This window comes from Dysidea avara, chromosome 1, assembly GCF_963678975.1.
Source record: "Dysidea avara chromosome 1, odDysAvar1.4, whole genome shotgun sequence".
NCBI lineage: Eukaryota > Metazoa > Porifera > Demospongiae > Dictyoceratida > Dysideidae > Dysidea > Dysidea avara.
Window position 1 is genome coordinate 11285160 of NC_089272.1, and position 26537 is coordinate 11311696.

Here is a 26537-nt window from a genome sequence, read left to right on the forward strand (position 1 = left end):
CCAGGACGTGAGGCAATATTTGGAGTAATAGGGAATCAATAAGAACACTAGTGTATGCGCAGTAACACGTGACAAGAGTCAGTTGTATTTTGAGCGGCGATCAAGTGCAAGGCGTCAAGTCATGCCCCCAAAGCCAAAGGAGAAGAATGGTCCGAAGAAGAAGGGAAGCGCGAACAAGAGCACCGCTGGAAGAAGGAAGATGGCGACTCCGCCAAATAATTCACCAACAAGAGGATTCACCCGCCACCACTACGACCGGCAGAAAGAGACGACAAGCCAACAGTACGGGAGGCTCTCGGGCGAAGCAACCGAAGATACGCCCCTTGACGACTGCTGATATCCCAGATATTGTCTCAGCGGTAGTACAAGCTCTCCCACCACGAACACAAACTGACCCAGTGAGATCTAGCCGACGGAAAAGAAGCAACCCAGCCGAGACAATCCAACCCACCCAGACTGAGCAGACGTCATGCCGCCGTAGAACTGGAATCCCCGCAAGCCCGGAACTTCAAGACAGCACCGACAAGGAGGATATAGAAAATGAAGGCTTGGGTAAGCAACAGTATAAGCTGTACTTTGCATAATCAGTCACTGCATGTGCTACTTTCAAATAAAGAGCACTATGCCCTAGCTTTTGCAGCATGTAATCAAAAAAATTATATATTTTTTAATAACGCCCTCCCATTGCACTGGTGTTTTTATTAATGCTCACCCCCTTGTAAGGCTGCATCATGCTGAATCACTGCCATATAGCTAATGTGCACATTTGTTCTGTGTCTTGCCTGCAGCACCTGATGCCCTCCCCAACAGCAGCCGGCTGTCACATATCCCAGAACTTGATGACAAGATTGCCAGCATCGATAGCAATGACACACAAGATTTGTCCCAAACCGAGAAACTGATATTGATCAGCAATGGGCTACCTCCAATACCAGTAAGACTAGTGAAACATGTGGAGGATGGTTTATTTGTTGAGATGGCTGAGCTCCTGCCAAGCTACCTGGACACGGCAGATCTTAACACAGACGACCAGCATACCAGATCACGGAAGCGACCCCCAGTGCTATTGGATATTATGGATTGGGTGCAGTGTTTTGGGATGTACATTGCCATAGTTTCTCGCCACAAGCCCAAGCGTGTGGCAGATCTCCTGGGATATCAAAGAATCATAATGGGAACATCCCTGGATTGTCGTGAAGGGAAATGGTTAACTTATGACCGTCGTTTCTGTTTAAAGGCATCTGCTTCTAATCTCAAGCAGTGGTCTACCATAGATATCACCATCTGGAACACAACCTTCCCAGAAAGGGCTATCCGGGGTCATTGACCACAAGGTCTTCCCCCTTCCAACAAGCTGAACTCAAACCCTCATTAAAGGTCAACACGCCAAAACCAACCCTACCAACAAGACAGCTTATATGCCTGGATTGGAATGACAGCCCTAACGGTTGCTCTCGGCCTTCCTGCTGCTATGCTCATTTATGCTACAGATGTGTCCATAACCCTAGAGTCACAGACAGGAATCACAAAGCCTCCCAGTGCACTTATAGGCAGCAGGATAGACAGAACAACAACTAGTCTTGACTTGTCTCAATAGGTTTCGGCAAGTTTTTTATTATTTTTATTTTTTTAGTATCTTAATCTTGTACACCATTTGCATAGTGTAAATTCAAAAAGTCATTGGCAGTGATATGGGTATACCTGCATGTTTCACAAGGGCAGCTAGTATATGTGTTGCAGTCAGGGCATATTGCGTGGATATTTAGATATTAACTCAATAAGCGTACGAATGCACCCATAATCGCTTTATGACACAAGTGTTATCCAAATCTAATTCTCTTCTGCAGTGATGTCAGAGCAGCACATTGTTGGCATGCACACCAAGGACTTATGCTGCAGCTACACTGATTGGATCTCTGCTTGGACTACCCACCTGAAGAGCCAGCCAACTGATGTCAAAGTACCACCCGTAGCCACTGTAGTTACATCCCCACTTGATGTGAGTAGATGGAAGGAGGCACTTTCAGACCACCCAAATAAGCCACTAACCAACTTCTTTCTTTCTGGAGTCACACAGGGCTTCCGCATAGGCTTCAAGCAACAACTGCACCCATTGAAGTCTGCAAAGTGGAATGTATGCTGTGCTCTCCAACACCCTGACACAGTGGAGAAGTACCTGGCTGAGGAGATCGCTTTAGGAAGGGTTGCCGGCCCATTTTAACAGTCACTAGTTCCACACGCACATCTTAGCCGTTTTGGAGTCATCCCCAAAAACCACCAACCAAACAAATGGAGATTAATCATTGACCTGTCTCACCCAGTTGATGGCAGCATCAATGGAGGGATCCCAAAAGGATTATGCACACTGAAGTGCATCACCATAGACTCGGCAATTGACCAGATCAAACAGATAGGGTATGGCACACTGATGGCAAAGATTGATGTTAAAAGTGCATTTCGCCTACTTCCTGTACACCCAGCCGATCGCCACCTATTGTCAAATGAAATGGAATAATCAGATATTTATTGACACTTGTTTACCTTTTGGGCTACGATCTGCCCCCAATCTGTTTAATGTCTTGGCTGACCTGTTGTCGTGGATTCTCAAACAAATGCAGGTGACACCAGTCATGCATTATTTGGATGATTTTCTCACCTTGGGCCCACCTGACTCCCCTTTGTGTGCCAACAACCTTCAAAAAATTAAGGACACTTGCTCCAGCTTAGGAATTCCGCTTGTGCTGGATAAGATAGAGGGGCCGTCCCAGCGTTTGACATTCCTAGGGGTTACCTTAGATGCTGAACTGATGCAGGCTCACCTACCTGAGGACAAGCTTAGTCGACTGCATAACCAAGTCAAAGCCTGGCTATCCCGCAAAAACTAAAAGAGAGATTTTGTCCTTGATAGGTCTTCTACAGCACGCCACTAAGGTGGTAATACCAGGGAGGACCTTTGTCTCTAGAATGTATAAAGCAGCAGCTCACCTCAAAAGACTATCTCACAGTACAAGGCTCACAGTCGGCTTCCAGTCAGACCTCAGATGCTGGCACCTGTTTGCATCCTGTTGGAATGGGATCAGCTTTCTTGACAACTTCTCCCCGGACCACTTCATTGCTACAGATGTGTCAGGGTCCTGGGGTTGTGGTGGGGTCTTTGGACCTCAATGGATACAATTGGCTTGGTCAAAGGAATGGGCATGGAGGGATATCATGGCAAAGGAACTGGTACCAATCGTCTTAAGCTGTGCCGTGTGGGGCCCACTACTGTCAGGCAGCAAGGTTCAATTCAAGTGTGATAACAGTGGGGTGGTAAACTCAATCAACAAGGGCTCTTCTAAGGAGCCATTGGTCATGCATCTTTTACGGTGTCTTTGGTTCTTCTCAGCCTACTTCGGTTTCACAATTGTAGCCTGCCATATTCCAGGGGTGCTGAACACGGCTGCAGTTCAGCTCTTCAGAAACAGATCGGCAGAATTCTTAAAGCTGAATGCACATGTGTCCATCATCCCGGAGGTTATCCCAATGTCACTCTTGAAACTCATATCACTACAAAAGCTGGACTGAACATCCCCCTCCTTTCAGCGCCACTTCAAATGCTCCATTAAGAAACTTCATGCACCCCTTAATTAATGGGAACTGATAAACACATACCACTATACTGTATAGGCTATATTAATACATTGCATATATGCACACTTTTGCTTCTGTTCACTGTGCATTGATATGTACACATATATACATATAATATAATATAACAAGCTTGTCTACTGCATCTGTCTATTAAGGGTATTATTTGTGACTGAATTTTGGAAAATCACTCTCATGGTCGCGCCTAAAACAATTAGAATTTTTGAAAGTAGCATGATGCTGTTACTAGCAGAAAGCACTTTACAAATATTTCTAAAATTTTTCTTGTAATTCAGGGTATCTATGGTTTATTCTACAGTTAATTGGGTCGGAATTTAACTTATAATGCTATGTTTCAGAGCTAAATATTTAATGTGTCAAATGCGCCCATAAGGGTGATTTTCCAAAATTCGGTCACATTTACAGATTGCTTCAAACCACCATCCTCGCTAAGAACTGTCCACCTCAATAAACTCCTTGGGAAAGCTCATGAACTACTACACACCGGCCTGGCTAAGTCAAGCAGGAAGACCTATGTGGCAGGTAAAAGAAGACATTTCAACTTTTGCAAGTTGGTGGGAAAAAAGCCAATTCCTACAACCGAGTGCACCCTGACACTATTTGGTACACACTTGGCAACATCTAACACATCACTGAGGACTATAAAGGTCTACTTAGCAGCTGTCAGACACATGCATGTCTGCAAGGGGTTGCATAAGCAGTTCAATTACCAAGTCACTCCCCGGCTTCAGCTCATCCTAAGGGGAATTAAGAAGCGTCAAGCTGGCAGGCGTTTCACCAAACCATGCCTGCCGATCATCATTCCCATTCCACGCAGCATCAAAACTGCATTGTCAAAAGAAGCCCCCTCTTACGACAGCACCACATTCTGGGCTATGTGCTGCCTTGCCTTCTTTGGCTTCCTAAGGGTCAGTGAGTTCACTATCCCTGCAGAGAATTCATATGACTCATCCAGCCACTTACCACTTGGTGATATTGCAGTTGACAACAGAACAAAGCCCCGTTTACTGCAACTCTTTCTTAAGCAATCAAAAACTGACCCATACAAGCAGGGTACCAAAGTGTACATGGGCACCACTGATAGTACGGTCTGCCCAGTAAAGGCAGTTCTGTCTTATTTGCAAAAAAGAAGTACCCGGCCAGGACCACTCTTCGTCACCGAGAAGGGAAAAGGCTGGACCAGGAGCACGTTCTGTGCAAGACTCAAATCTGTGCTACATAAGCTTAAGTTAGACAATAACTGCTATAATACTCACAGCTTCCGCATTGGCGCAGCAACCTCTGCTTCACTAGCTCAACTACCAGATGATCACATTCAAATGTTGGGCCGCTGGAGGAGCAATGCCTTTCAACAATACATCAGACCTCCTCCCAAAGAATTAGCAAAGCTGTCTAAGACTATTGTAACAGGTCATCACCCACGTGCAAGGACTGTATAATACCCTCTATGACCTTTGTTGTAATAAAGTGCTGACATATTTCAATGATCAAATATTCCTCATGTAACTGTTGCATTACTATAATTACTCTTGCATGCCAAGAAACGTACATTTGGTATCTACGAAGAAACAGATACTTGGGTGAAAGGCTGACTGCGCTCTGCAGTCCTCCTTTCTGTGGCTTGAAGGAAGGCATTTGGAGCATAGAATACCTCTTGAGCGCCAAATCCCTTCTCTACCCAAGTATCGGCTCACTGGAAATAGAGAAATAATATAAGACTCCTGTAGGCCAATAAGCAAACTAAAATATATTTATTAGGACAGAATAAAATATTTTGACCCAGTGTGGCAACCGGGACTGGGTACATTTACCAAACCACCACCACTAACATTAGTCAGTGGGAGGCAAGTGCCGAAGGAGCTAATGTTTCTGCCCAAGATATGTTCAAGGTTAGTCAAGTACAAAACATTAAGTGACTATTGTAATTGTTGTAACTAAGTTACGTTGAGGACAGGTAATCCTAGTTACAAGTTACAAAGGATGTAACTAGTTAGATTACTAGTTACTTTAAAAGTAATCCGTTATGTAACTTAGTTACAAAAGTAACTAGTTGCTCCCAACTCTGTACAAATTTAATAGCACAGCATGACAATTATACTTTGATACATTAACTTATCAATATAGACTGTACTAAGATTATTGTGAGTACCCATAATAGTACGACACAATGGGTTACATGTAGTGTAGTGCTGGTATTCCACACCTTCATAGTAACAAGACAGATGCTAAAGCATGTTGGGGCAAGTCCGAGTTGTGGAATTGAAAATGTGACTACATGCACTATATATGCTAAATGACATGTGTTCGTTAAAGCAGTTAGCTGTAGCTACGATATTATACAGATTAGCTACATACAGAACAGTGATGTTTCTTGGCTAATATCTCATCTTGAATGCAGTTAGCTATGTGTATTAATTCATAAATGTCATCTGCACCAGCTGGGTGATGAAGGTTGGGTACACCTATACAGTACCACCATGTAGCTCCAAGGACTTCTGACTGTAGTGGCTATATTTTGTAAACATTTGTATTATAGTCTGAATGAAGCTGTTAGTACAGCAGACAATGGGTACAAACTAGTAGTAGTAATGTACACTGTATGGTTTAAACAAAATCTGTCTTTCTTGATCTACATATCAGTCACACTTACAAGTGCTTCTTGGGAGGCTCTCTCTCTATATATCTTTCAAGTTCACCACAACACTGCAACACCGCAACACTGCAGCACCGCAACAATGCAACACCGCAACACCGCAACACTGCAGCACTGCAACAGTGCAACACCGCAACACTGCAACAATGCAACAATGCAACACCGCAACACTGCAACAATGCAACACTGCAACACCGAAACACTGCAACAATGCAACACCAAAACACTGCAACACCGCAACACTGCAACAATGCAACATCGCAGCACTGCAACACCGCAACACTGCAATACTGCAACACCGCAACACTGCAACACCGCAACACTGCAGCACCGCAACACGGCAACACTGCAGCACTGCAACAATGCAACACCACAACAATGCAACACTGCAACACTGCAACAATGCAACACTGAAACACTGCAACACCGCAACAATGCAACACCGAAACACTGCAACACTGTAATACTGCAACACCACAACAATGCAACACCACAACACTGCAACACCGCAACAATACACCGCAACACTGCAACAACGCAACACCGCAACACTGCAACAATGCAACACCACAACACTGCAACACCGTAACACTATAGCTAACACCGTAACAAGGTACACAAATTCTTTTCTGCAATAATACTTTTTTACAAATGGTACATTGACACAACTGCACTCCCATAGCAGTCTTAGTGTAGCATACAGATGACATTATATAGCCACTTGGTGTTTTCTTATATACAATTAAATGTGATAGATTTTATGCAAATGTGCAACTGTTGCACCAGAGGTTAGTTAAATCATAGCTGAGCATATCATGCCACATATGTATATATAAAATAAAGTCACCCTGTAGAAAGTTCAGGCACAAAAGTCACCTATGAACAAGTCACACTGAAGAGTTCAGCTATGTTACAAGTCACTTTATAGAGAGATCAGCTACAATCAGGTCACCATGTAGAGAGGTCGTCACCTTGTAGAGCATTCAGCCATGTAAAAGTCACCTTGTAGATAACTCAGCTATATAAAACCCTGCATAGGATTCAGTTATGTAACAACTGACCTATTAGCTGATACTCAGTTTTTCAAATTCATAAATATTTTAATTGACATTAAATTGCACACATATAGAAAAGTTTTCTTGTGTGACAATTTCTGCAGTATAGAAGAAAAAAAGTTATAATGAAGCCTGAAAACCAACCATAGGTTGGCTTTGGGGCTTGCAATTACCAAAAGAAGTAATATCCACACAAAACAGAAGTATTATTATCCACCTTTAATTTCACAACTTTTTTACCCAGACTAAGGCGTGAGTCAAATATGCTCAAAGTTTTTCTAGAAATGCTTTTAGGAATTTCCCAAAAATTTCACCCATTATGCTCTTACAGTATTCCTATTGTGTTTGCATTATGCTCCTAAGTTAGCAACATTTGTTAAATTATAATCTTGGTACATTATAATTAGTGAATTAGAGTAGTTCACTATAAAGTGACCGTTCTATTAGAGAGTATTGATCTAAGGAGCTATGTACAATACATTTGAGTGTTCTATTGCAATTTGCAGTTTCCACTGACTGCTCTATTAGGGAGTATTGATCTATTTTCATGGAATTAAGCTCCAACCTTTGAAATATCTACCTAATATTCCAGCATTATGCTGGCATGGCACTCCAGCCTATTATGCTTTTTATTTTATGCTAGCATATTTGAGCAGGCCTACCCAGACTGTTCTTCACAGCTTGACTGTTTTTGTGCAGATTTCATTCTTTTAGTACTTTATAAGGCCCCAAATCAGCCTATGGCTGACTTTGGAGTTTGCTTTTCTATTCACATTTCTTTGTTCCTATACAGATACAATAATGATTGCTAAGACAGACTTATAAATGTATCGTATTCCATGATTTACTTCAATATTTGGTGATATGATTGTAATGCTCTAATAGAGTGTACATTTTTGTTGAGGACTTCTAATAGAACATACATACATAGAATGTTTTAGAACAATGTACTACTTCTATTTGGTAGATCTATGAAAGTACAAACTTTTATTTACAACCCGATTTGCAGCTATTTGAAGCCATACAACATACATTTTTGATACTTATACTCACACAATGTGCAAAATGAATCCATATGCTATATAAGTGCTTCCCTTTTTCTTCAACACAAACCAACAGAATTCTGCTAGCCTATATGGTTTAATACTTACGTGAGATTCTTTAGGAAGCACTTAAATTTAAACTAATCCTTCATTTTTTACAGTAGAACACTGGAAACCACGTTGAACAAAGTTCAGCTTATAACTCACAACTCTATGTTTAGTATTAATACATATCTTACACAGAACTCAAGTTAGCACTAAAAGTGTGTTCTACCATTCAAAACCTTGTGTTCTCATTGGTGTAACTTGTGAAGCCATAAGGCTTTGCACAAAATCTAAACATAGGTCTCTAGAGAATTTATCTGTAAATCTCCCTACAAAATTTAAAAACACAGCTGCTTAACACTGATACTGCAAGTATGCATAGTAATGCCAATTATTATGCAATAGCTGCAAGTGGTTACTAGGCTGGTGCTTTAACCCTTCGAAGATGGAAATAATTTTGAATATGAAATAATGCGTAAGTGTGTACTGTAGGTAGTGCTTTAGGCTTGTATTACTGCACAATGGGGGTATTCTCATACATGAAATAAAACTTTATTTTAAGCACTAAAAGAACATGTAAACAGTTTTACACAATATTAAAGAGTACTTTTGATATGAAGTGATGAACAGCAGACATCATCTTCACCAGAACTATACAGCATTTTAATTGATACAAACAACCATTTATACATCATGTGATCTATTACATACCACTTGATTCAGTAGTGTGCGAGGATTCTAATGGTACTTAGTTTAAGGCCATAGCATTAGTATGACAAAGATATGCCTTGATTAGTGAACCAGTGTACAGCTATGGCGGACATTTGATGAAGAAGTCTCTTTTCTAAGTAGCGTGATGAACAGCCTTTTTGGTCAAATTCTTTAATGCTTGGTGCCATTTTATTGGGAAGTCCATGGTAAATAACATGGTGGCTGTGGGATCTTCCTGTTGTTAATACCTGAGAAGTTATTTGAGTTTGTATAGAGGCATACGTTATAGGCTTACAGTTGTCAAAGGGTTAATTAAATTAATTAATTAAATATCAGCAAGCACCCTTAAACTAGAATTTTCATTTATAAAGCAGAAATTAAGTGAGGTGATCAGCTAAGATGGCAGTGGTTTCAGTGGTTAAATATGCAGGTGTTAGGTATATAGGTCCCCGGTTCAAATTATGTTAAGTGTTTTTTTTGAAATTTTTGTGCATTTTGTTACCTTGCAGTGACTGCTCTATTAGAGTATCTTGATCATGTGATTTTACACTAGTTTGATTTTTGCTATACAACTTTGTAGCTGTAACTAGTGCTCTGCGATATAACAGTAATACAGTTTATCATGATAAATTATCATAACTGATTACAATATCGTGAAAGCCTTTGATACCGATATATCGAAATACTGGTATATCGATGAATACCAGTATAGGATTGCTTTTAACCCAGCCTCTGGTGTTTAAATACCCAATTTGTTAATGATTTAGCAGACACACCCTAAACAAAAACTTGAGGTTCTCACATTACAACATGTCTACTTGTACTTTTTTAGTTTTGGGATGCATACTGCTTCATACTAGGCCCAAGAAATGATGCAATAGTTACAATAACAAGCTAACTATATATCGATATATTGTGATATTTTCCTGTTACTAATACCGTGTATTCAAATTTCAATACCGCCGAGCACTAGCTATAACTCTATTGCTATCCAAGGAATTGCTATGATGATTAATCATGGTACACACTAATTTTCAAGCTATTCCTGTACTCAGTTTACCCTGTAGCCATGACAGAAATTTGACTTTCTTACATGAATAAATGTTCATAACACCTTGGATATTCATCAGATTCCCCTTAGTACGTGAATTCATTTTTATACACTCTTCATTTGTGCCAATGATCGAGGCAATCAAATTACCCATTTACATTTTATAGCAATTTTTGCCAAGTGTGCAGAACTAAATGGCAATCCCTGTAGCTCCTGTACGTCACAAGAAAACAATAAAAATATCAAAGAAATTAAATTGAAACTTTGAATACCCATATCTCACAAAAGGCTGTTGCGAATTTGCAATGTGGCCTACCCTACCTCAGGCTACCTGGCTATAATGCAAAAATGATGTGCTTTCTACCATAGAATTATGCACATGTGAAAAAAAGCTGTTTTCTTTCTGTCAATATATTCATGGTGTGGCACACCAGCTTGCTTGCCTGCACACTAACAGTGTGACACTCCAGCTTTCTTAGCTGCTCGACATACTAACATGCATCTTGATCTATATCAAAACAGCCAAGCTGTGAATATAAAGGTTCAGCCCCTCAAAAGGGCCAGATTGAGATGAGTTTGGTGGCTGCCAAGGAATAGCTGCAATGATGTTAATGCCAATGATTTTTAATGATGACAGTGTGACCATTAAAATGTTATTGGCATTAGCATCATTGCAGGTAAATTACTGTAATTTTTAGCTGCCAATTTTATATTAACACCCTAGCTTTTTTGGAGGTGCATCTTTTTTCATAGTTTAGCTGTTTTGGTACATATAGAGAGAACTGTACTTTGAGGATTACAACAAGGGGCATAATGGTAAAATATACATGTACTGTAGCTTTGTGAAAAATCCATATACAATTATCGTACGCATGTCTGCTCTTCTGGTTGTCTTACTCTATGGAAAAGTAGGGATGCTCTGCATGTATAGTGTAATGTGTAACCAATACATCATGTCACTTGCTTTTCATTGTTGGATCACTAATGAATTAGTGTCGTTTATACACTTACAATGCTAGCAATCAGCTCTGCCAATCCGTATTTATGTTGTTTTCTAGCCAGATCCCATGGAGAGTTACCATCCTATTGCAATATAATATGTAAAACACATACATCTGTAACAACTTATGGTACATACATACGTACATGACTGCACATTAACTTTGCATATGGTGTACACATGTTACATACATATACTAATTTTCAGAAATATCAATGCAGATTAAGGACTGTTATAAAATTGCAGCAACTGCTTCCAATCATGCAGAAGGCAAGATTCTGGTTACCCTTACAACGTATTGTAGGCACCTGCAAATTTTTATTTGAGTGCTACACTATAACTTGGTAAAATGTGGTCTTATTCACTTAAAATCTTTACTAATGGGCTCTCCAGTGATCCCTTCTTGCCATTTCACCACATCACAACAAACATATGTTACTGCATGGTTGGGAAAAAACTGGTCATTTTTCACAAAGTTGTATTTTTCTACTGTATAAATACATAATATTGGGTATAAGTACGTAAAATTACTGTATACAGTTGTATTTTACGGTCTGCCCACTCTTCCCCGCTATTCTCTGCATGTAAATTGCTCTTGAATTTATAGACATATATACATAGAACCCTTGCAACTTACTGTATGCACCTGAAAATTTTCGTTTGAGTGCTACACTTTAACTTTATAAAATGTGGGATTTCTCACTCAGGTCAATGGGCTCTCCAGTGATCCCTTCTTGCCATTTCACTACTTCACAATAAAACTGTGTTACTGGTTGGGCTAAAACTGGTAATTTTCACAAAGTTCTATTTTGCTACTGTATCATACAGTACGATAGTACTGTATATAGTAGGGACTACAAAAGGAATGGGTGTGGGCCATGAAAAAAACATCACCCAAAAACCAGCCTCACTTTTCCCTGATGAGAATGAAGCAATATTGGTTAGGTAAAACTAAGCCCAAGCAAGTCTTCACATCAACCCGAAACACTTTCAACAAATTGCTACGGAATGTAAAAAAAAAAATTGAACGAAATTTTCTACTGACTGACTGATGATGTCTTCAGACAAGCGTAACTCGATAACAGTTAAGGCTATGGGTTAGATTTTTTCACTATTCGACATTGCTTTGACCCAAGAGGTGCCTTTTGGCACACCACAGTATGTATAATGCATTCTTCATGGACTTACCAGTGACCCCCTTTGCATTCCATTCACAACAAAAAGTGTTGATTTGGCAGTAGCATGTGATAGCTTCCCTTCGTAATGGTAATTGTTTGTATTTTTATAATGGCTACCTTGGGGCTACTTTGATTGCAGAGGTGCTTTTCAAACAATTCTTGATTTGTACTGCTATGTAATGGGTTGAACATAGCTGTGTAATGGATACTTCACCTTTCAGACAATAATTGATATATCTGGGGTGCACCCATTTATGTCTTTTGATGTGGTATTTGTGGATTGTAAGGGTGCTTTTCGAGCGGTCCTTGATTTGTAATGCTGCATAACAAATCTAGCATATGTAGCTGACAACGAAGTGTACATAATGGATATTTCACTTTTCAGACAATAACTGATATAGTTGGGGTGGGCGGTGCCATTTCATTTATGGTTTGCATGGGTCATGATAAGTATTATTTACAAAAAAATTAACAAACAAGTACACAGAAAAATTTGGAATTTTCAACTAGAGTAGGGACCATAGCAGATCGATAAAAAGTACTGAAACAAGCTGGAGTAGTGCACAAGATTAAATCAAGTAAATCAATAAGAAGTGTTATATCCCTACTGTGCATGGAAATCTGTGTACGTGCTAAATACACAATATTGAAATTAACTGGGTATACGTACGTAAAATACACCTGCACTACATAAAATTTTAATCGCTTTGTTATGCACTGAAACAAAGTTTAAGCAATGAAACCTATGCACTATTGGATTTGCCTATTCATGGAGAGGAAGAAAATCTTCGTTACATAATTTCACAGCAATAGGCATGTACATTATGGGTGCTGATTTACAATGCATTAGAAATGAAGTTTACCATTGTGATGGAACGGCCCTCTTCTTTGCATACACAGATGGGTACAGGAAAAACACTATAGATTGATGAATTTAACAGTATATGGTGAAGAGATTAAGCCAAATTCAGTCTTCATAGCTTGTTTCAGTTCATAAGGTATGATCAATTAATTACGTGTTGTAGCTATTTTGCTGTATTGTTGCTCTATAATCAAATTTTATTGCTGTTTCAAGTATCAATCACTCCAACTCCAAGACTATTTGTCACAAAGAGCTGAAACTTTGGCAGTCCACAGCTCTGTTACTACACTGCATAATTTAATGAAGTGTAATTTAAGAAATGTGCAAAAACAACTAGTTTTTGCTCAGCCAGTTACATAATATAGCATCTTCAATTTGCTGAAGTTTATATTGCATATAATTTTTTATAATGCCTGCTTTCTCATTCTCAGATGTACTTCACTGTCTTATTAGAGTACAGTATCTATATTATTGCTCTGTTTGAGTGCCTACCCACATACCACATGCTAATCGCCACATGGTAAAAATCACCTGGTATAGTTACTGTACAAATAGTGTGATATCAGCCTTGTATGGTTTATTACTATACAACCAAGCAATAGAATTTGGACTTGAACAGCAGTCATGTTTAAGTTGTTTGCATAAAAACACAACAAAAAAAATGACAGACACTGGACAGATGTATCCATTTATTTCATATGCATTACCACATTGTGTCCTGGAATTTTTAAGACATTATACTGTGACATTATACCTGTGCCTTTACTACTACAATTGTACACAATGTATAAAGAAGTCACCCAGGTGACATTTTGAGAGTGCATCATAGAATATCCCCAATCCCACATTGCATCACATATTAAAGAAAGCTTCATTATGCTTGACAATGTGTATCACAATGTAGGAGTATGTACTTGTAAGGTTTCAGAGTATATCATTGCTAGTAAAATGATTTTAAGTAAACGTCATGAGCTCTTAGGTCCTTTCAGGCTGAATAAGTAACCATATTAGCCAATTTTCCTATATTAGCTGGCACCAATGATGATTAACTGATCTCTAACATACATTACTAACACCAAGAGTTTATAATTTATAGTAGTGAGGGAGAATTTCGAACGGCATATGCAAGCGCCAAATCAACTGCCACTAGTATTGACCTAGTGTCTACAATCTCACAGATTAAGTGCCATCAACTGGTGTGACGTGGATGCTTACAAGACCTTATAAAGTTGTTATTGATATCTGGATGAACACGAAAGCATGAGTGACAGTTTATTTTTACCTGTATCTTGATAGTGATGGAGCTGAACAAACTACTGCTAATAAGCTGGGGGGGGAGGAAGAGACATAGGCAGTTACATTGTGAAACTACGTCCTCCATGAAGCAAGATGACAAATGGCACTGAAATAGAACCAGAGCATGAGAACCTACACAAAGGGTAAAAATCCAATGCAAAAAATTCAATAGGGAAAACTTTGACAAGTGAAGTAGGACTGTAGAATATAAAGAAAGTTGCCATGTCCTCCAATGAGGCAGGAATTTTGCATCTGGGATACAGGAAATGTGTTCAGTATAGTGAGATGCCATTGCACATGCTGACAATGGCATAGGCATGAAGAAGTGCGCAAACACAGCATAAAAATAAGCAGCCAACCCGTAAGTAGCCACACGTAGTGTAGACATTGCCTACCTGCATGCAGCAGCTAATGTTCTATTCAGACTGCGATTATCCATTAATACCCCACGCTATAAAAAGTGCACATTTTTGAACACTACATTTTTAAAATTCACGATAAGCAATTTTGTGCAATATTTTTAGATCTTGCTATAGTGAACTATATAAGGTAACACCTATAAATAGTAGCCAGGTTATTTCTAAATAAGGCTCAGACAAGAGAGGAGCTGTAAGGTTGTTTAATGGATTACGCATTCCTCAAGAACAATTTGTGTGAGTGATGTTGACAGTGAAGAATGATCTGGGGTGTTTAAAGGCTGGTTTTCACTGAATTCTCTCTTCCTACTCTGAAACTATCGAATGGGCCAGTCGTGGAATTATTTTGCAATGGTATAGGTGGACTGAGAGACTGTATTATGCGTTGTAAGCACACGCATGCATGCATATGCTTTTGTATTGTTGCAAGATCATCACGCAAAGTTTATCAGCTATTGCATCATTTCCAGCTGTTAACAGTACCTTTCTGTTAATGTGTTAAAATTTGGGAAGAATCGGTTTAGGAGAACCATTAAAAAAATTTCAGAACATCTTGTGTAAAAATTCGTGTCCAACATTAATTTTTGTGCCTTCAATTGAAGAACTACAGCATCACATGGGTGGGCAGTATTGATCAATATCATACCACAGTATTTTGATCATAAATATTGCGTTATTACTAAATATGTACAAGCCAGATACTGACTATTATCCACAATTAATGCTTAACTGTGTTTCTTTTTCTTTTTAGGATTTGGAAAACAGTTGAACAAGTTTAATTATTCATGTCATACTGTAACTGTATACAATCACAATTAACAATTTGTCTTGATGAGTTCTATAAGGTTGATAAGCTAGTCTTTCATCATCAAAAAGTTGTACAACAAAAAGCTAATGCTTTTATAGACCATTAACTTACAAGTTGTTTGATAAAGAGACTAGCATATCAACCTTGTCGGGTTTCATAGTAGCTCTGAACGGTGAGACAACATTTCCTGCTGTGCTAAACAGCTTCTCTGATGCCAAACTGGTGGCACAAACACACAAATACTTTTATGGAAGCTTTGCAAGTACTGGATAGTTAAACTGCTGCCTTTTCCACCACATCAGTGGATCCTCTTCAAAATCTGTCCTGTGTCCTGACAGATATCCATCTATTTCATTCATCACAATCTGTCTATGCTGCTCCTCTTGATTGACAGGTGTAGCGTGCTCTTGTTCTTGTTCTCTAATCCTAAACTCAAAGTCCTTGAACAAAGTTCCAAGGTTACGTTCCTTCTTTGGGGCTGATGGCTGGAGAGAAGAGTGTGCAACTTCTTGTGTTCTAGATGATTCTGCTCTATATAGAACTATTCTACTGTACTTCTTGTAGTTCGTGGCAAACTTCTAAAGTATCATCAGTCACTTTCTGCTTAATGGACAGCAATTCAACTTCTTGAAAATGTTCAAAATATTTTACTTTGAAGCGAAGATCTAAGAATGTAGCTACTTGAAGAATTTCATTCACGGTGTCATTTAATCTGCTATAGCGGCCTTTGATGTCATCAACAATACGATGCTTGATATCCCTAGTTAACACTGTTTCTTCAGCACCTTCCTTCAGCAAGTCAGTTTCCAACAAATACAGCATTGGGATGACAGTTGACACTGAAGCATACTGCTCCCCTGATAAGATGCCTGTCAAGCCAGACAGTGGTGAGACTGCACTATTAATTGATTCCAGAACATCAAGGTCCTGCCAGATAGGTACCAGATGGCTAGTAGTGCGGTCACTGCTCAGCACTAATCTGATAGGCTCCTTCTGTTCCAAAATTCTTGATACCATCTTTGACATTGAACCCCACCTGGTAGGTCAGTCCTACAGGTAAATGAAATATTTCATTTTTTATTTGTACAAACATGTTTGCACAAACATTGAAACATACTTCAAATGTTTACCATACTTACTGCAACTAAGGAATGCTGCTTGACATCCATATTAATCTGAGCTTTTGTCAGTTCCCTTTTCCTCTTCCAGCTCATTGAAAAAGAACTGACAATTTTCCTACACACACCAAGTGCCCGACTGCATCGACTGTCATCTTGCACAGCTTTAGTGACAGCAAGGTGTAAATTGTGGCCAAAACAGGGAAGCCTTAGCCAGTCCAAGATCCTTGCAGCAGAAATGATGTTGCTACCATTGTCTGTTGTAAGGAAAATTTGGTTAACAACATCCAAGCTCCAAGTCTCCTATGCTGCTTTCATTGCTTCTGCCAAATTAGCTCCTCTGTGATCCTCAGGTAAGTATTGAGTCTGTAAGCACTTATTACACAGCTGCCATTCATCATTGATGGTGTATGGTGTAGCTGATATAAGGTGCCATCCCCACACTTGACCACATATCTGTCGTTGATGAAAAATGGCTTATCGGGCTAATTTCTTGCTTAACTTGCTGCTTCACAGTGGCATGGAGGCTTGGTAAAGCTATTCTTGAAATATGATTGCGACTTGGAATGTCGTAGCATGAATCAAAAGTTTTAACCATGTTCCTAAAGCCAGAAACTTTCTACACGATTTTCTACATGATTCAAAGAACAAAACAGAACTGTTCACTTTCCTAACAGACCAAATTTCTAAGTTTACATTTCCACCTAGCAAAATAGTTTACGTCCGATCAATACATCAGGACTACTAGTACAAGTACACAGCAAGCTGTTCCTTCACCTGAGGAGATTTTCTTGGACTAAAACATCGGGCACATGGATGCCACTTTGGATGAGTATGCCTGAAGTTTCGAAAGTATGTCATGAACTTATCAGGTGCTGCTGTAAAGGAAACTGTACAAATTGTACATGTACTAAAGTTGGTATTGCATTGTAAGTGTAACTGATGATAAATTTATAGTATACCAGGATTTCTCTTTCAATTGATGCTTTAACCTTAACAGACAGTTGTGAATTTATTTTTATAGTCTTTTTGGTATAATTACAATTGTATTTTATTCAATATAATTATAGGTATATTAGGCCAATACAATGGCAAATATTTATTATTACTGCTTAAATAATATAAAATAATGATAAAAAGAAAAGAAACCAAGGTTGACTATTGGTAGAATTCATGTTTTAGCATGTGTTTTAGGTTGTATGCATAGAAAACATACTAAAACAATTATTTCATACTATCGTGTCAGCCAATTTGTTTTCCTGCCCATCCCTAATTAGTTTTTGTGGGCACCCCTTCTAATATTGATCAGTACACTGTGTACCAAAAATGGCACTTTTATCCACCCCTTAAACATAATTTTGCTAAGCTACTTTACTAAATGGAACTGTTGCAAAAGTTTCTAAGTCAGTATGTGGAAGCAAAGGAGAATGCTCAGAGACACTTTGCTAAAATTAAAGGATATGTAACTGGAGTAAGAGATGGTGAAAGTCGTCAAGGTTATCAGAAGTATAATCGATACCCGAATGATCATAACAGGGATACAAAACCATCCTCAGCTTCTGTGGAAACCTTTGCAGCTAATGTTCAAAGGAGAGGTAAATTTGTGTATAATCCTTCTGCATTTTGTCAAGGTGAGCATTTTAATGATGAGTGTGATCATTATAGAGAGTTGTCTGATCGTAAGCAATGATTGCTCACTCAAGGACGATGTTTTCTTTGTTTGAAGACTGGCCATGTGTTTAGAGATTGTTCATTTGTTCAGAAGAGTGGATGTTATTACTGTTGGAAGATGAGACATCACAATCGGGCTATTTGCCCACAGAGGTTTGGAAATTCGGCTCAACCTCAACCGAAGAGTGAAAATGTAGTTGTAACACCTACTCAACTAGATGATAATGAAGCAGAGAAAGTGGAAGTCTTAAACTCCACAAGTGTTCAAACCCAGACATTGGTCAGTTCTGGTAAGCAGGTTTTACTTCAGACTGTTATAGTCCCAGTGCAGTCAAGTGATAAAAGGAAGACTATCTTAGTCTGATAGTGCCAGCCATCGCTTCAACAATTACAGTTAACCCCACAGTACAAGGAGTCATTATCAGTTTCAACCTTTGCCGCTAGGAAGCCATAAGATGTGAGTACATATGTTGTTGAGTTTAATGTAATAACAAAGGACAAATGTTGTATGCATTTTCACACCAGTGTCATTGAACAAATAACAGGACCAATTCAAAGAGGGCCTCTACAACCTGCAGACATGGATTTTCTGAGGTCCATTTCAACTGATAGATTAGCTGATTCTATTCCTACTGTAAGAAACTCAGAACCATATGCTGTGGATCTATTGATAGGTTTGGATTATTTTTGGTCAGTTGTTGGTACGGAGAAGATAGTGTTACCATCAGGACTGCTCCTTATATCATCTAAGATTGGTTATATTTTAACTGGAAGTTACCTGAAGCCCACGAGCTGTCAGAAGGGGATATCTGTATCATCATATCTTGTTATGACACAAGTTAACTGTGTTGCACCAGCAATGAAGTTGTTGTCATCTGCTGACAGCCCAGTTACTGGGAATTCTAATGTTGAGGATCTCTGGAACTTGGAAACAATTGGTATTGTAGAGTCGTTGGACATTACCAATGATGATAGAGCCATGGAACAGTTTAACAAGTCAACTTATTGAGAGAATGGAAGATACTATGTTACTTGGCCTTGGAAATGTGAGTATCCTGATCTTCCAGAAAATTTTGATGTTGCTATGAGTAGGATGAGGTCTTTAGCAAAACGTTTTGAAAGGGATAAAGATCTTTTAATGAGGTACAATGAAGTTATTCAAAGTCAGATAAAACAAGGAGTGGTGGAAAGAGCAGTTGAAGATAAGAAAGAGACTTTAAAACATTATCTGCCTCACCACCCAATTTTGACACCTACTAAAAGTATAACGAAAATACGAGTGGTGTATGATGCATCAGTGAAGTCCAAGAAAGGAGCTCAGAGCCTCAATGAGTGTTTGTATTGTGGACCAGTACTTCTACCAGATCTTTGTGGAATTTTATTTTGACTACGACTTCATCCCATAGCAGTACTTGCAGATATCGAGAAGGCCTTTTTGCAAGTGGGCATTCAGGAACAAGACAGAGATGTGACAAGGTTCTTATGGTTTAAAGATGTTGATGATGTAAGAGTGTCAGAATATGATGTGTACAGATTATGCCGTGTTCCGTTTGGGATCATCTGTAGCCCATTTTTGTTAGTCGGAACAGTTAAGTTTTATTTTGTAACAGTTTAGAACTCCAGTTTCTCTGTCTATTGGTGATAATATATATGTTGGCAATGTGATGCTGGGAGCTACGTCAGTTGAACAAGCCTACAAAATTAATGTGGAGTCAAAAGAAATTTTTCAAAAAGCATGTATGAATTTAAGAGAGTGGATGTCTAATTCTACTGAGTTTTTGAATTTGTTACCAACTGCTGAGAGATCAGAAGGATGTGTTGTGAAGGCCTTTGGGATAGTGTGGAATTGTACAGATGACCTTTTACAAATTCAAGGTGTCACTCTTTCTGATGAAGATGTATCACCTACTAAAAGGGAAGTGTTGAAAGTTATTGGTAAAATTTTTGATCCTTTAGGTTTGGTTACTCCTGTGTTGTTCTATGGCGAGGTATTTATCCAAGAATTGTGGAAAGAGGGACTAACATGGGATGTGCCATTACCTGAGACGTTACACAAAAGATGGAACAGTGTCTTAAAGAAGTTGAAGCTAATCTCACAACTGAAGGTACCTTGTTTTATTGGTCATGTGAGTGATACTTGTAACTATGAACTTGTCGTGTTCTGTGATGCTTCTAAAAGGGCATATGGCACACAGTGATTTATCTTCGTGCTGAGTATCAGGATAATTTTAAAGTTAATTTAATTTTTTCAAAACTGAGATTGGTATCGATTGATACAGAAAACAACAAAAAGCTTAAGAAGGAAATTACTCTTCTACATTTAGAGCTATTGGTAGTGACTATTGGAGTTCGTGCTGCTAATTTTGTCACTAGGGAACTGAAGATCCCCTCTTTAAAACGAACAATCTGGACAGACTCTACTGGTGTTTTGTACTGGCTTCGAACTGGCAAACCACTATCATTGTTCGTGGATAACTGTGTGAAGGAAATTCAAAGGCAAGGTGATTTATTTTATTATGTACCATCAGGTGAAAATCCAGCTGATTTTCCAACTCAGGGATTAACAGTACCTGAGATTGAACAGTCGAGACTTTGGTGGAGTGGTCCAGAGTGGCTAATGTCTTCACGTGATTCTTGGCCTAAGTGGCAACCTCCACAGCCAGTACTACAAGATGTGGAAGCAGAAACTAAGACTGGAATGGTATTATATGAGTGTTCTAATGTCGTGACTCATGGTAAACAGGATGAGAAATTGTCTGTATATGGACTTGATGAAACGAAATATTCCACTTTACGAAAACTTCTCAGAGTGATTTGTTACTGTTTAAAGTTTGTGAAGAAGCGACTATGGGATGTACTATCAGAATCAAGGAGAGAGATTATTGGAAAGACATATGTTTTGTTGGCTGAGATATTTAATTCATTGTCTGATGGACAGTTCATATGTGCAAATGATATCAAGTTGGCTATGTTATTGTGGATCTATTGTATTCAACAGAATAGGTTTCATGATGTGTTGTCTGCTATTGAGGAGAATAAGTCTCATTGTTTGAAACAGCAACTTGGACTGAAGATTGATGACTTAGGTATACTGAGATGTTACGGAAGATTCTTGAATACCACTCTAACTGAGAGTGCAAAACATCCTAAGTTACTTCTCCTAGAAGAGAACACCTTACTGGCTTATTGACTACTGAAGTACATTGCAGACTAATCCATGCTGGTGTTGCCCATACACTGGCCCAAATAAGAGAAGAGTACTGGATTCCACAAGGAAGGGAGGAAGTCAAAAGAGTATTGTTTCAATGTTTATTGAGTCAAAGACTAGAAGGGCCATCATTTGTGACTGTCTCTTTGTGGAATTTTATTTTGACTACGACTTCATCCCATAGCAGTACTTGCAGATATCGAGAAGGCCTTTTTGCAAGTGGGCATTCAGGAACAAGACAGAGATGTGACAAGGTTCTTATGGTTTAAAGATGTTGATGATGTAAGAGTGTCAGAATATGATGTGTACAGATCATGCCGTGTTCCGTTTGGGATCATCTGTAGCCCATTTTTACCCATTTAAAAGTATCGAGAAACGTCGGTTTTAAATATTCAGTGTGTTGTAGCTGGCCAATGGTGGTAGCTACGCATACCAAATTTTCACATGTTTCACAACACTTTCTTACCTTCCTGGTCATCCACTGAAGAAGTAGTCAACAGCTAAGTTTCCCGCCATTTTAGATAGTTTTTAAACTGAGGTTGTCTGTATCAGGCGAGCTCCAGAAGTGTGGGAGGCGGGGGGCCCTGGAAGGCGGGCAAGATGGTGTTCAAAAATTGAAAAGAAATGTGCTGAGATGAATTAGGCCAAGTTACAGGCCATTCAGGGCTCAAAACTGGCTAAAATGAAAGGAACTTTACAGCACAGGTCATTGTCCAACACCACGGAACTGTACAGCCACACACAGCCATCTCCTGGTTGGCCAGGGCTCCATCAAGACGCCAGACCACTCGTACGGCTCGCCACTGTGCCCTAAAAAAGCAGCCAGCAAAAGCAGACCACTTTACTCTGGTCGACTGTGGCAGTGAAACTTGATAGTGCAATCATTAAGCTTTGTGCTTGTGTGAAAAAATCAAACTTCCTGTCTTGGGCGATAGGAACGGTTTTCGTAGATCCAGTCACATTTCGACTCCCATCTATGCCGCCTTGGCCTAGGGAACGAGTTTCCAGATCTGATTCTTTCCAATTTGTGGGTTTGGATTATTTGGGACCTATCAATGTGAAGTATGAATCTGATTTGAAGAAGATTTGGATCTGCCTTTTTACATGTCTCTCGATAAGAGTGATACACTTGGAATGGACATTAGATTTGTCAGCCAGCCAGTTTATCAATTGCTTAAGAAGATTTGTCTCTCGTAGAGGTAAACCAGATGTTATCATTTCAGATAATGCTCCTCAATTTGAGCTTATACGTACAGTTGTGGACAGAGAATGGAGGAAAGTTTTTAAGGACAAAGAAGTGATGAGCTATATTTCAGCAGAAGGTATAAAATGGAAGTACACGATTGCCTTTGCCCCTTGGCAGGGTGGTTTCTATGAAAGATTGGTTGGTCTAGTGAAGAGATGCATGAGGAAATCAATAGGCAGAAAGCACTTTTCTTTGGAGCAATTAGCAACTCTTTTGACAGAGATAGAAGCGGTTCTCAACTCTAGGCCTCTTACATATGTCTACAAAGATCTAGACTCTGGCTTTACATTGACCCCTGGACATGTTTTTAGCAACCAATAGAAAGCTTTGACTCTGCAATTCCAGTGATACTGACTATCATTGTGATGAAGATTTTCAATCTAGCAAAGACTCGGCTACAAAGTTAATAGAAATTTGGAAAAAGGACAAAAACAAGTTGATTTATTTTGGAAGGTGTGGAAAGAGGAATACTTAGTAAGTCTTAGAGAAAAACTTCCTCTTGAACACAAACATCCTAAGTCACAGAGTCTTATGGAGCCTAAAGAAGGAAGTATTGTTATTGTGAAAGACAATAATTTACCTAGGAGTACTTGGAAACTTGGGAGGATTTTGTGTTTAATACCTAGCAGTGATTCTAGAGTTAGATCTGCTGAAATACTACTAACTGGGTAGTGAATAATTTCTCGAGCGATTAATCATCTATTTCCCTTGGAAACACCAGTATCTGATAAGCCTGTGTTGCAATGTTGTACAAAAAGGAATTCGTCAGGAACTCTTGCAAAGGAACAGATTGAATTTGAAGATGATAATACTAAAGATAGAAGCTGTGAAGAGAAAAGACCAAGAAGGGCATCAATAGAAGCTTGCAAGGCCATTTATGATTCATTTGAAGATGATTGTTGCACCGTACTATTTTATGCCCCCTGGGAGTGTCATCAAGGTTCTGCACTAAGCTGGACTTAACTATTTGATTATCAGCTAATTATAATCTAATCAAAAACAGCCAAGCTGTAAAAAAAGGTGCGGCCCCCAAAAAGGCCATGGTGAAAAAAGATGTGAAATCCAAGGTGGCGGCCAAGAAATGGCTGTGATGGTAGGTTAATGGTTACATTTTAATAACGACAATTCAGGTGAATTTGGTGCCAAGACCAAGCGGCACAAAATTCACCTGAATTGTCGTTATTAAAATGTAACCATTAACCTACCATCACAGCCATTTCTTGGCCGCCACCTTGGATTTCACATCTTTTTTCACCATGGCCTTTTTGGGGGCCGCACCTTTTTTTACAGCTTGGCTGTTTTTGATTAGATATCACTTCTTTTTGTATTTGTATACTGCAAAGCCGGCCTATGGCTGGCTTTGGGGTTTTTTAACCCATGTGTTTTTTTCTTTACTACAGGAAGAAGAAAAGAACTTAAAGAAGATTTTTAATGCTTCATTTGTTTTTGATTTTATTAGTAATTATACAAATTATATACATATATTTATTACATGCCCATTATTCCCCACAGGATATTTTTTTGCAGTTGATCTCTCTACTGGGTGACTTGAAATGTAGCTGAACCATATACAGGATGGTTTCTTTGTAGCTGAACTCTCTACAGGTTATTTGTTTGCAACTAAACTCTCTACATCCATGGTGGTTTCTTTATAGCTGAACTCTCTACATGGTAGTTTCTTTGTAGCTGAACTCTCTATAAGGTGACTTCGTCTAGCTGAACTCTCTACAGGGTGATTTTTTTGTAGCTAAACTCTCTACAGGGTGATTTGTTTGCAGCTGAACTCTCTACATGATGGTTCCTTTGTAGCTGAACACTCTACAAGGTGACTTCATCCAGCTGATCTCTATACGAGGTGATTTGTTTCTAGCTGAACTCTCTACAGGTGATTTGTTTGCAGCTAAACTCTCTACATGGTGGTTTGTTTGAGGCTGAACTCTCTACATGGCGGTTTCTTTGTAGCTGAACTCTCTACAGAGTGATTTGTTTGCAGCTGAACTCTCTACATAATGGTTTCTTTGTAACTGAACACTCTACAAGGTGACTTCTTCTAGCTGATCTTTCTACAGGGTGAATTGTTGTAGCTGAACTATCTACAAGGTAACTTCTTCTAGCTGATCTCTATACAGGGTGATTTGTTTGTAGTTGAATTCTGTACAGGTGGTTTCTTTGTAGCTGAACTCTGTACATGATGGTTTCTTTGTAGCTGAACTCTTTACAAGGAGACTTCTTATAGCTGAACTCCCTACATGGTGGTTTCTTTGTAGCTGAACTCTCTACAAGGTGACTTCTTCTAGCTGATCATTCTACAGGGTGATTTGTTTGTAACTGAACTCTCTGCATGAAGGTTTCTTTGTAGCTGAACTTTCTACAAGGCGACTTCTTCTAGCTGATCCCTCTACAGGGGGATTTACTTGTAGCTGAACTCACTACAAGTGATTTATTTGCAACTGAACTCTTTATGTGGTGGTTTCTTTGTAGCTGAACTCTCTACAAGGTGACCTCCTTTAGCTGATCTCTCTACAGGGTGATTTGTTTGTAGCTAATCTCTCTACACGTTGATTTGAGTGTAGCTGATCTCTCTGCAGGTTGATTAATTTGTAGGCGATCTCTCTACAAGGTAATTTGTTTGTAGCTGAACTCTCTATAAGGTGATTCGTTAGCAGCTGAACTCTCTACATGGTGGTTTCTTTGTTGCTGAACTCTCTACAGGGTGTTTTGCTTGTAGCTGAACTCTCTACAGGGTGATTTGTTTCTAACTTATCTCTCTACAGGGTGATTTTTTTGTAGCTGACCTCTCCTCAGGGTGATTTGTTTCTAGCTGATCTCTCTACAGGGTGATTTGTTTCTAGCTGATTGCTCTACAGGTTGATTTGTTTGTAGATGAACTCTCTACAGGGTAATTTGCTTGTAGCTAAACTCCTTACTTTGTGTCTAGTTTGTAGCTGATCTCTCTACAGGGTGATTTTTTTGTAGCTGGTATCTATACAAGTTGATTTGTGTGTAGCTGATCCCTCTGCAGGGTGATTTGTTTGTAGTCGATCTCTCTACAAGGTAATTTGTTTGTAGCTGAGCTATCTATATGGTGATTTGTATGTAGCTGATCTCTCTGCAGATTGATTTGTTTTAGTTGAACTCTCTACAGGGTTATTTATTTCTAGCTTATCTCTCTACAGGTTGATTTGTGTGTAACTGATCTCTCTACAAGCTGATTTGTTTGTAGCTGATCACTCTGCAGGTTGATTTGTTTCTAGATGATCTCTCTACAGGTTGATTTGTTTGTAGCTGAGCTCTCTGCAAAGTGTTTTGTTTGTAGTTGATCTCTCTACAAGGTGATTTTTTGTAACTGACCTCTCTTCAGGGTAATTTGTTTCTAGCTGATATCTCTATAGGGTGATTTTTTGTAGCTGACCTCTCTTCAGGGTGATTTGTTTCTAGCCGATCGCTCTACAGGTTGGTTTGTTTGTAGCTGAACTCTCTACAGGGTGATTTGCTTATAGCTGAACTCCTTACATTGTGTCTAGTTTG

The 26537-nt window shown here is 39.1% G+C and overlaps 4 protein-coding genes across 4 annotated transcripts in view; 2 read left to right on the top strand and 2 right to left on the bottom strand.

Moving 5' to 3' along the window:
* Positions 1–26537, bottom strand: part of LOC136256185 (uncharacterized) — a 163240-nt gene that overhangs the window by 105629 nt on the left and 31074 nt on the right. The gene's annotated exons all lie outside the window — the stretch shown is intronic.
* Positions 3165–5087, top strand: LOC136257419 (uncharacterized). The gene is made up of 2 exons (XM_066050651.1): positions 3165–3279; positions 4054–5087. The coding sequence occupies exons 1-2, from the start codon at positions 3165–3167 to the stop codon at positions 5085–5087; spliced, it is 1149 nt and encodes a 382-aa protein (XP_065906723.1).
* LOC136257498 (uncharacterized) lies at positions 16012–16783 on the bottom strand. The gene is made up of 2 exons (XM_066050751.1): positions 16322–16783; positions 16012–16251 (listed from the first exon to the last, which is right to left on the bottom strand). Exons 1-2 carry the CDS (start codon positions 16781–16783, stop codon positions 16012–16014), a joined length of 702 nt encoding a protein of 233 aa, XP_065906823.1.
* Positions 19649–21745, top strand: LOC136257580 (uncharacterized). Its single transcript, XM_066050852.1, has 4 exons — positions 19649–19889; positions 19962–20103; positions 20171–20681; positions 20735–21745. Exons 1-4 carry the CDS (start codon positions 19649–19651, stop codon positions 21743–21745), a joined length of 1905 nt encoding a protein of 634 aa, XP_065906924.1.